This window comes from Grampus griseus (genome assembly GCF_964374135.1).
Source record: "Grampus griseus genome assembly, chromosome: 21".
Taxonomy (NCBI): Eukaryota; Metazoa; Chordata; class Mammalia; order Artiodactyla; family Delphinidae; genus Grampus; species Grampus griseus.
Genome location: NC_139015.1, coordinates 19,967,434 through 19,979,792, shown reverse-complemented (window position 1 = coordinate 19,979,792; position 12,359 = coordinate 19,967,434). Strand labels below are relative to the sequence as shown.

The 12,359-nt window shown below is 37.2% G+C and overlaps 1 protein-coding gene across 3 annotated transcripts in view; it reads right to left on the bottom strand.

Moving 5' to 3' along the window:
- Positions 1–12,359, bottom strand: part of SGCZ (sarcoglycan zeta) — a gene marked incomplete at both ends in the record, with an annotated part of 903,085 nt that overhangs the window by 35,705 nt on the left and 855,021 nt on the right. For 2 of the 3 annotated variants that reach the window (XM_082680528.1, XM_082680529.1), the window contains one exon: positions 4,494–4,616. The exons of the other annotated variant lie outside the window; for it this stretch is intronic. In XM_082680528.1, coding sequence (XP_082536654.1) covers positions 4,494–4,616 — 123 coding nt within the window. The remainder of the gene's footprint in view (positions 1–4,493; positions 4,617–12,359) is intronic. 3 annotated transcript variants of the gene reach the window in all.

Sequence of the window (12,359 nt, the reverse complement as noted above, 5' to 3'; positions counted from 1 at the left end):
TTTATAAAGTCAAATGACCTGCACTTTGTTTTCTAAGTTAATATACTACTTGGAATAAAAGTGAAAGTACAAATCGCAGTTGATTGATTCTGCCTGAAAGCACTAAATTTAAGAGTCTTCTGCGTGTAAGGGTTCATATATTTTATTTATTGACCTGGTCTCAAAAGATAATTGCATTAAGTAGTATCTTTGACCAATATTACGGAATACAAAGGAAAATAAAGTTGTCAAGTATGCATATGAGAGCTAAAGTGTAAAACTCCCATATATTCAATGATATAGACAGGGTAAGTTAAGGTCAAATAAGTATATTCAAATTAAAATTTAAGCAAAGTACTACAGAGCAAGTCAAGTAATATCAAGAGTAAAAACGTTAAAAATTGAAAGCATGTGACTGACTGATTGCTGAACATGCCGATGGGGTAATGAGGGCTGGTGGTATTCAGGTAACTACCTGCCACTTTACTTCCACCCTCCTGCACCCTGAAAGTATTTAAGTGCATCAAGTACATCCCTGCTATGCTCCAAGTAGAGTAAATTTGAGTATCCGGAGCCACACTAGATCTACAAATAATTTTAGTCATAAGTGATTTTGCCTCAGCTGGATAGACACACTTATTATCTAAATAAATTCAACTACTTCTGCCACCTGGAAAGAGAAGTCCATGTACGAAATGCCATTTTTCTTAAAATATAAATTAGAAAGATTCCATTTTAATCCCTATGGATATTGCTTAAATGGAAAATTTCTGTGTCACAAATTTAAAATTCTAGAATCAACCTCACACAGATCTCTTGTCACGTGCAACTTTGAAGTCTTGTCAGCACTGCTACCTAATTTACATGAAATACCTTGGAGTCACTGTTTCTTTGTAGTATAGTTTGTTAAATATTTAAGCACTGCTTTAAAGTACACATGAGGTTACTAATCAATCCCAGTGCCCTTAAATTGCATGCTACGTTATGCACAATTTTCTCCTCTAAGCATGTGAAATTCTAAATTATATTTGCCATTGATAACTTTATTTTCCTTTATTTTAGAAGTATTACAGGAAAGAATAAAGCTACTATAAAGTTCCTATGCCGTATTCTGGTAATGGAGTAAGGACCTCACAGGAATTTGAGAATGAGTGTGTATGTGTGTGTTTGTGTCTTTGTCTGTGGGTCTATCTGGGTTCTTCTGTGAGAAACAGAAGTGTGACTGGATACTGAGGGGAATTTTAATCATATTAAAGTACTCCCCTAGGACTTCCCTGGTGGTGCTGTGGTTGAGAATCCACCTGCCAATGCAGGGGACACGGGTTTGAGACCTGGTCCGGGAAGATCCCACATGCCGCTGAGCAATTAAGCCCGTATGCCATAACTACTGAGCCTGCGAGCCACAACTACTGAGCCTGCGTGCCACAGCTACTGAAGCCTGCGTGTCTAGAGCCCGTGCTCCACAGCAAGAGAAGCCACCGCAATGAGAGGCCCATGTGCCACAATGAAGAGTAGCCCCCGCTCACCACAACTAGAGAAAGCCCATGCTCAGCAACAAAGACCCAAGGCAGCCAAAAATAAAGAAATAAATAGATAAATAAATTTATTTAAAAAATAAAAATAAAATAAAGTATTCCCTAACTTAGCATTATTTATGAAAGATGTGGCCCTTGCATACCCGCATCAGGTTAAAAGCCAGGGTTACATGTTATAGACACTCTCATTATTCCCTCCTGTGTGACGCTTCCATCCTTTACAAAAATCTGCCTGGATTCTGTAATTATGAACTCAAAATTGTATTAGTTTATTATTTAGGATCTTCTGGAGTCATATGATACATAAACATATTGTAAAACTGATTAATTTTTTGAGATAATTGGAAAATATAGATTAAACAAGAGTATTATGAAAAATAAACTCAAAGCTGTGTGTATATGTTTGAGACAGAGAAAGAAATGGAAAAACAGAGCTAGAGTGAGATATATGTATTTATCCATCTATACATCATACAATATACCATGCATACATCACACACATACAAAGGGGAGAAAGAGAGAAAGAATGAATAATAGGTCAGCAGAGATGACTGCCCTAAGACAGTTAACTGAAAAGCAAAAAATCCTTAGATTTTTTAGGGAACACTTTTTCCTCTGACTTAATAGCGCAATTAACAATTCAAAGATGGCAACCAGGCTACCAAGAAAAAGAGGAAATAAATGTGAGTATCCATCTACCTCCAAGAAAAATTATAAAAACTATTGGGTCTAATTTTGTGAAGACAGTACTTCACTGCAATAGTTATGAGAAAAATCAAGGTAATATAAAGATCAGAGAAAGTTAGAATTCCATGAGATCATAAAAGCCGTCAAGAGCTCCAGAACTACCCTTCACTTATGAATACAAAGTACCCAATGCAAATATCTGAAATGGATGAAATAATTTTTGGTTACGTGTGTAATATCCTAAAAGCTATGAGGATTATTTTGGTATCAAAGCTGATAACTGCAGGCACTACCAAGGTTTAAAGATTGTTAAATATTAAAATCACATCTGCCCAATCCCTCTGAGTTTGTTTTTACTCTGGTTCCTGACTTTCTCACCAACTAGCAACTCAGCATCAAGGGCCCTAAAGTCAATGTCCTTTCTGATTTGTTTGTGCTCTTTGCCAAGGAAAATCCTCATGATTTTTTTAAAATAAATTTATTTTATCTATTTATTTATTTTTGGCTGTGTTGCGTCTTTGTTGCTGCGTGCAGGCTTTCTCTAGTTGCAGCGAGCAGGGGCTACTCTTTGTTGTGGTGTGCGGGCTTCTCATTGTGGTGGCTTCTCTTGCTGCAGAGCATGGGCTCTGGGTGCACGGGCTTCCGTAGTTGTGGCACGCGGGCTCAGTAGTTGTGGCTCAGGGGCTCTAGGGTGCAGGCTCAGTAGTCGTGGCGCACGGGCTTAGTTGCTCCGCGGCATGTGGGATCTTCCCAGACCAGGGCTTGAACCTGTGTCCCCGGCACTGGCAGGTGGATTCTTAACCACTGCACGACCAGGGAAGCTCTCCTCATGATTTTTTAATTAAAAAAAATTTTTTGGCTCCCTGACTGCCAACTCAAGACTTAGGAAGGCCAGTGTTTATCCCATGTACATGTTTACTCCTGACCTTTTTAAGGAGTCTTAAGAAAGAAAGAGAAATGAGGCTGATGGGCAGTCCTGGGAACCAGCCCAAGCACTAACCCAATGGTGCAGGCTCCAGCTACTCATCAGAAAACTCACGAAAGAAAGAAAGGAGGCCCTCGGGGACAATAAGGATGGTGGTGGTAGATTGTGAGCCAGACCAGAGATGCCCAGTGAAGATCCCCATTCTACAATCTTTGTTGAATTTCATTGCTATTTAATAGTGTATCTTTCTTGAAATCCACGCAGACCCTGGTGTCTGGGATATTGGCAATATCAATATTATCTTTATTAATAAAAACAAAAAGCTAACCTTTACAATGTCTTCACTATGTGCCCAAAACATTCTAAAAACACACATGCACACACAGGCATGTGCGCACTATCATTTCAATCACTTAGATGAAGGAAAATAGACGGCATAGATTTACCCAAATTATTGAATGGTGGAGGCAGAATTTAACCCAAACAGCCCAAGAGCTGAGGTCATTTACCATGCAAACTGCTCTCACATGGCCCACAGGCTCTGTTCTACCTAGGTATGATAGATATCCCATGAACTGTCCCCAAACTCAAATTTGGGAAACGCTAAGCCAAACATATTTAATTTTTTTAATATAGGCCTCGTTGTCTTTTAAAAACACTTTATCAAAATAATATGTGTTGTGGTTGTAAATCAAATTATTCAAAAGCGATTGTACTCAAAATGCTTAAAATAGTATTAATAAAATCCTTCCCCATTCCCAATCGTGCTTTTAACTTTGTTATTTTGCTCTTGTTGTTGCTTTTTCATTTCAGTTGGTGGTTGACACTAATGGCCCTAATATTAGAATAATGACTTCAATAATGTCTCAGTAATAGGTGATTAGCACTATTTCTTGACTTATATACTTTTGAAGATAATTATGAGCCCTAAAGAACAGGAATTTAATTTACTTATAACCTTCCCCTTACTTCATTCTAAAGTTGATGTTTTAGTTCTTCTTTTGCATATCTTTTACTGTTGAGTAACACCTCTAACTTGTATTTATCTATCACCTTGAGTAATCTTTAATCATTGTTTGCACCCCACCTTTTCTTCCACCATCCACACTCAGTTTCCTCCACCTAACCCTGCCTGAGACGTGCAGCTTTGCTTTTATATCATTAAGGCTAATATTTATAGTGTCTTCTGCAACCACGACCAGAGCTTTCTGTTTATGACTACTGGAAAATCAAATGATGTGATATCATGATATTATGCAAGACTCAATTTCAGGCGTGGGGACTATAGATATAAAAAAGTAGTTTCTTGTTCAGTTGCGTATTCTTTCAAGAAGTAAACAATGTTCCAAGACCTCCATCTACAGTACCTGTAACTTTCAGCTTTTCAGCCCCAATGGTAATCCCATCTTCATCTGCAGAAAACAGCACCCTGCCATCTTCACTTGCTCTCACTTCAAATCTTTTACACTGAGCTTCCACAGCATCAGCTCCTATGGTCAGAGGAAAGGTTTAAAAATGAATCTGGTATCCAGGAAACCATTAACATGTATTTTTTTAAAAAAAGAAGAGAAATATATATATTATTTAATCTCTACAGTATGTTTTATACCTAAATTAATATTTTAAAATTACCATCCTTTTCAGGAGGCTATCTAATTTGGTAAGGTATTGCTGGGCTAGGTTGGTTGGGTACACATCTGACCTCTAAATCCTGACATAGTCCTGACAAGGTCTGTGTGGGTTTAGCCAGTCAGAAAATCTCTGCATATACACAAGGGAGACAATGTCTGCTTTGTTCTTGGTGGCAGCCTGAAGACTTGGCATTTTACCTGGCATGTGCTGGATGCTTCATAAGGACTTGTGGACTGAAGGATTCTCGTGTTTTCTCTCTGCAAGTAGACAATAGTGCCCATACTTGCTACATCACAAGGTACTTATAAAGCATTATTCAGTTGTGAACCTTTAGTTACTCTACACTTCATAGATTCAATACTGCAATTTGTTCACTCTTTATTACTACTGAACGTGAATCCATTTTAGATTCAATATTGCAAATGTATATCTATATATACATACATAACATATATATTTAGTGTTCTCCAATGTATCTTCTAATCAATAATTTTCTTTATTAAAATATTTTAAAGAAATACAATGACATCATGCAATTGAAATCTATTTTCAATTTATTGGACAATTTTGCACATTGATTCATCCACAATCCACAAAGCCAGCTCCCATATGTGGAAAACATAATTAATTTGAGAGTGAGCAGGGCTTCAGCAAGAAGATCAAACTGGTCAGGGGCTGAGCAACTGCTATTTCCATAACACTGATTTCTTTCTTTTGGCGTAATGCATTTGGCATATGGATCTGTGTCTTCCCCTCCTGTTGAGATCTGGAACATCCCTCTGCTGCTATCTACATCAGAAACTCCTGGCAAGTACAATGTGGTCCACTCAGGGACCTGGGCATAGCACCCTTTGTGCATATTTCTTTTCATTTCTCTCTACATATGCTATGGACTGAATATTTGTGTACACCCTAAATTCATATGTTGAAATCCTAATTCATAATGTGATGGTGTTAGGATATGGGGTCTTTGGAAGGTAATTAGGTCATGAGAATGGAGCCCTCCTGAATGGGATTGGTGCCCTTATAAAAAGACACAAATAAGTTTGCTTTCTCTCTCTATGCAGTCTATGGAGTGAGGACACAGGGAGAAGCTGGCTGTCTGTAAGCCAGGAAGCAGCCTCTCACCAGACACTGGATTTGCTGACACCTTGATCTTGGACTTCCAGCCTCCACAACTGTGAGAAATAAAAATGTTTTTCAGCCACCCAGTCTATGGTATTTTGTTACAGCAATCCAAACGGAGTAAGACAATGTACTACCATTTTTTGTTAGCTATATGACCCCCAGGAATTCAAAACAGGAGATTATATTTGTATTCCGAAACGCCCTCTAAATTTAAAACTGTGTCTAGTTTCTAGTAGGCTTTTAGTAGGAGAATGTTGTAGAGGTGAATGAGTGCAAGACTTAACTTTCTTCCCATTTCCTTAGTCCTCAACCCCATCTCAGCCCTACTCTCAACCCTAGTCCATGGGTTTTAGTACTTACACTTTAGTAACTTACACCTCCCCATCATCATAGCTCCTGAGGAGTACTTAATAAGAGGAAGACATTATTCCAAACTGGTAATATGTGGGATAATTTCTCTGAAAACAAGAAATTTTTCTTATATTCTGAAACTACATATATGTTTTCAGGTCCACAAAGAAAATGTGAAAACCTCCAATGAGAACAATGCTAAATACTTAAAAACTGGTGTTAACCATGCAAGCTATCAAGTTCAAAAGAGCATAAATTGTATTTTAAAGTCTGTTTTTTTAAGCAAATAACTTTCCTTCTGGGATTTAATGGTAATATTGGAGAAACCATGGAAGACCTATCATTCCTGGTCACAGTCATTGCATTTGATCTTGCAAACATTATTTCAGCAGCCTGTGTTCAGCTGATTTTGTTTTCTTCTCATCATGGCCTAACTTTCCTGTATTGAGCTTTTAATCTTTGAACCATAATAACTCAAATGGATGATGTTCAAAAAGCCATGTTTGAGGCCACATGTGTTGATAAAAGTGATTTCTGAGTTTTGAGGCTTCTGTGTTTCAATCTATTTTCAGGGCACTGAGGCATACCTTAAATATGAACTGCCAAAAAGATATTACAGATACTATACACGTAAAACTTAACATGTACACTACCTTGCTTCCTTCAAATATATTTAATTATTGGGTGAATTGATCCACAAAATATATCACTGACTTTAATGACATTGAAGTATACAGATCTCTGTGCTTATAGCTACATACATACATACACACTATATACACACACACAGCAGCAAGACTTTTCTTGGCATAATACTTAATGTTGTTATATGGGAGACAATTTATTAACATAAAAATGCTATACTATAAGTCACAGAAACTATTAGAAATATAAGTTAAGTGTCTGGATGTGGCAAAGTATGCTGAAATCTTAATTCATTGCATTTAAATAAGCAAAAGAAAATAAGCAGATTAGAAAACATTTATGCACCTGGAATAGAAGAGATGCATCTAGGCCATAAATAAATGGATAAAGACTCATCCAACTGAAAAACAGATATATAAATTAACACAGCAGACTACACGCTATTCAGCATATTCGTGTAAGTACAGAAGGCAAAACTGCAAGCAATTAGCAGTGCATTGATAATAAGTATTTTAAGTCAGAAAATAATTTTGAATGTATTGTGCTTCTGTATATTACTTTTCTGCAAATGGAAAGCACTTAATATATGTAATTGGACATATATTGCATTGTTGTGAATATTTATGTTTAAAATAAATATATTAGGCTATATATATGGAACTGAATTTATTATATCCTAACGTGCTTTGTGTTGCCTTATTCTGTGTTTCAGGTTTCAAGTTAGCATCTCATATTCTCTAGGCTAGATCACCTTAGAAGCCAGTTGTTCAGAGGGGCAGTGATGTCCAGTTTAACCTTATCTCAATCAAAGATGCCTCCAGAGTTGCAGGAAAGCAATATGTCTGAATGTCTCTGGGTAAAGAGCTCTGATTCCTTAGCAAATAGATCATGGGAGACAAGTTATCCTGGAAGCTCTATATTTTATTAGTCATCTTAAACACCAAATTGCTAACTAAAGTATCAAGACTAAGTGCTTCTTTCAGAATATCTCTGAGAAGTTCATGTCAGCAACTTCAAAAATCAAAGAACGATTAGGTATAGAGCAAGAAAAGAGGGAGATGGATCCAGACGGCAGAGTAAGAGGATGTGGAGTTCACCTCCCCCCACTAACATATCAAAAATACACCTACATGTGGAAAATTTCTCACTGAAAACTAACTGGAAACTGGCAGAAGGACTCCTTTACAACCAAGGCTGTGAGAAAGGTCCACACATAATTGCGCAGGAAGGGAAGAAAGGCGATCAGTTTGGGACCTGTGCTCCCCGGGAGGAGACTCAGAGGAAAGGGAGAATACAAAGGTGAGCACACTGGGGAGTGAGAGGTGAGAGCCACAGACTGGGTGCCTGGGTCCTGGGGTCCTATGTGGGGAAGACCAGCTGCCTTGGCTGGTTGGAGGACCTCTGGGACAGGCAGGAGGGCTGTGGGAAGGATGGACTCTGATGGTGAGGAGTGTGCTCACTGGCTCGCTCTCGAGGCAGGACTGAGAGGGCAGAGAGAGGACTGCTCTGGAGCTGCTGGGTTTCCCATGACCACCTCCGCGTGTGCCCCAGACCGAGCCAGGCAAACACTCTGGCGATGCTGAGCGTATTTTCATGTGCCTGTTGGCCATCTGTATACTGTTGGTGGGAATGTAAACTGGTGCAGCCACTGTGGAAAACAGTATGGAGGTTTCTCAAAAAACTAAAACTAGGACTGCCACATGACCAAGCAATTACACTACTGGGTATATATCCCAAAACACCAAAAACACTAATTCGAAAAGATACATGCACCCCAAGGTTCATAGCAGCATTACTTACAATTGCCAAAACATTATGCAACAACTTAAGTGTCCATCAATGGACTGGACAAAGAAGATGTGGGATATTACTCAGCCATAAAAAATAATGAAATTCTGCCATTTGCAACAATGTGAATGGACCTAGGAAATATTACGCTTAGTGAAATAAGTCAGACAGAGAAAGACAAATACTGTATGATATCACTTATATGTGGAATCTAAAAAATAAAACAAAGGAATGTATGTAGCAAAACAGAAACAGACTCACAGATATAGAAAGCAAACTAGTGGTTACCAGAGTGGAGAGGGAAATGGGGCAAGATAGACATATGGGATTAAGAGATATAAACTACTATGTATGAAATAGACATGCAACAAGGATATATTATTGTACAGCACAGGGAATCATAGTCATTATCTTGTAACAACTTTCAATAAACTATAATCTGTAAAAATACTGAAACACTATGCTGTACACCTGAAACTAACATAATATTGTAAATTAGCTATACTTCAACTTAAAAAAGAACAAGAAAAGAGAACTGGCAGGAAAAAAAGAAAATATGTAAGCAAAATAATAGGTTTTTTAAAAGGATTGAAGTGTTCAATACATATCCTAATATTTTCTCTAGTCCATTTAATGTTCTGTATAGATTCTTTAAAAGCAAACAAATAAAACAACAACAATGTTAATTTCTTATTTCCCTCAGAGATGGCTCCACTGCCCTTTTTGGAAGGTTCACATTTCTTACAGTCATATTTAGTGTCCAAATACATGTTTTGCAGACAAGTAGAGAGGCTCCGTTAATTATGTACTGGCTTTGCATTTTCTATGTTAAATCAGTCGAAGACATGAACTGGAAAGTTTTCTTCAATAAAAAGAAAACAAGGCAAAGATCAAAATGGATATGTCTGGTGTGTTTTCCTCAAGCATAGCAGGGTGAATCCTTTCTTCCTATATAACTCTAATTGTGTATGTCTGTCAATATTTTCAAGGTCTTAAAGAAGAGCATTATTAAAAGATTAGAAATTCCCAGAAGAAAAACAAAAACAAGATTCAATACAGTCAACTAAATTCAGTGTTCTGAAATTGCTGATTTAGAATTATCATGGGTCAGGAAAAAAACCAAACCAAGTTTGAAACAAAGTAAGCTGCTTTCATGAAATATAAGTGTAAATAAACCTGGGGTTTATTTTATTTTACACGATGTGTGTCATTAAAATCTTGCACGTGGAAAGTGCACTCTGAGTGTACGGGGGACAAGAGGAGAAGCAGCAGCAGAATAAAGGAAAGGTCACCAGGGCCAGGCTGGGAAGCTTGTCTCAGAAGAAGGGCTATTGAGCCTTGGGGGATCTGCAATCCTCACGGCATCTTGCAAGAGATCAGTCTTTGTTTCTTTCCCCCTACCCTCAGGAACTGCCTTCTGTTTTGGAACTGGAGGAGCAGCCATTCTTCCATCAGCAAATAAGGTTGTTATATTTACTCTGAGGCTATATTCACCTTTGTAGCCCTACCTGGGACTCCCTACAGTCCTGTGTCTAGACCGATGCCTGTGCACAATATTCCTCAATTTAAGTGTGTTTTTAAGTTGAAATGAATTCCATGACTCTCCACCATTTGTTCTTTTGAGCCTTGTGTATCACTTCCTTGCCCATCTATACTATCCCTGCGATCACACACTATTGCTCACCGTCATCCTTTTCTAAAAAGTTATGAAAAACTTATGCATATAATAATTATATAAATAATGTTACCCACCACCCCACTGAATACATATCTACTATTTCCAAAATAGGTGAACCTTTCAGTGTAACCTTTCCTTAATCATATGTCCCTTCATCCTCAGGGAACTCCAGATGTCAGCAATGTCCCCAAATGAGTCTTTATCACTCCCATTTTATAACCTTACTACTTATGTATGTATCCATCAAACCTTTTTCTTATTTTTGCATGTTTTGCACAAGATACACACACACATGCACAGACACACCATTTTATATTATTTGTATTTTTCAGTGACTAGATTTATTTTGTTAAATTGTAGCTCTGGTTTATTCACCTTCACTGCGATATTCTATCGTACGGATATACCACAAATTAGTGATCCATTTTCCATTGAAAATCTTTTAGGTTGTTTCTAGGATATCAGAATCTGTAACAATTATGCTATAAATGTTTTTGTGTAAGGATCCTTCTACACTTGGGCAAACGCGTTCTAGGGCTTTTACTTGGGTGTGGGATGGCTGGACAGCAGAGTGTGTACTTTAATTTTACTAAATAATAAAAAGTTGCTTTCCAAACTGGTTGTATTGATTTACATTCCTAAGGAGAAAGTATGAGTGTTCCTGTAACTCCACATCATTGCAAACACTGAACGTTAAAAGACTTTAATTTTTACCAATCTGCATGTTAAAAGGTATGCCACTATGGTTTAAATTTACAATTCCCTGATTGCTGTTGGAGTAAACATCTTTTTTATGCCATTGCTCCACAGACTCTTTCCTGACAATATACTCCCCATGGGGGCATGGGAGGCCAGCTCTTTCTCTAGAAGTGGTTCAGTTCTCATAGGATTTTATTCTCTCAGACCAAAGCAGTTAATCCATACAAAAGCACGTGACTCAAATGCTCTCCTGATTTTTGCTCTAAGTTTTGAAAAAGAGGCACATTCTTCTTTGAGATCAGACACTGAGCATGATATAAACTTGAAGCTTTTAGCTGTACTTCCAACATGGAGAAAGTCTGCCTGAGAAATCAGCCAATCAGTGAAAGGGAGAAAAAAAAAGAAGAGAAAGAGAAGGACAGAGAGACATTCCTGAAACTACTGCTTAAATAGTCAGATCCAGTCAGAAACGAATGAATCAAGCTCTGAACTTTCCAATTTTAGAAATCAATAAATTACTCATTGACCCCACTCATTTTGAAGAGTTCATAAATTTTGAATTGGGTTTCCTTTAGCTGAATTCTTTTACTCTTTATTTTCTTCTTTAAGTTTCTATGTATTCTCCTTTCCGTCATGTTCATCTTTATTAAACAGAAATTCTGGGAATGTTCCACCTTTTAAGTATCATTGAATTTCCCCACAAAAAATTCATCAGTCTTTAATTAAAAGGAAAAAAATATGCTCTGTACCTCTAAATTAAAAAGCATTACTAATATATCAAATGTTACTTCATAACGACAAAAAATTGATTCACCATGAATATTTAACAATTTAAATTATTATAGATGTAGAAACATGATGTCAAAACAAAGCAACATTTGACAAAACTACAAGAAAAACTAGCCAATTGCAGATTCTTGACAGATTATAAAATCTTTTCTCAGTAACACAGCAAAAAAAATAATAATAATGGGACAATTAAAACATTTTTATCAACGTTGGCATATTGGTCGTGCATTGAATCCTTAATCTAAATACTTTAGGGACTTCCCTGGTGGTCCAGTGATTAAGACTCTGTACTTCCAATGCAGGGGGCATGGGTTTGTTCCCTGGGCAGGGAACTAAGATCTCACGTGATGCACAGTGTGGCCAAAAAAAAAAAAACAACCAAATATATATATGCATATATAAATAAAATAAATACTTTAAAGTGCTCCTTTTCAATTGAATATTTTTTCCATTTTATTGGAATATAATTGTCCACTACATTATATAAGTATAAAGTTTTCAGCAAAATGACTTATATATATTG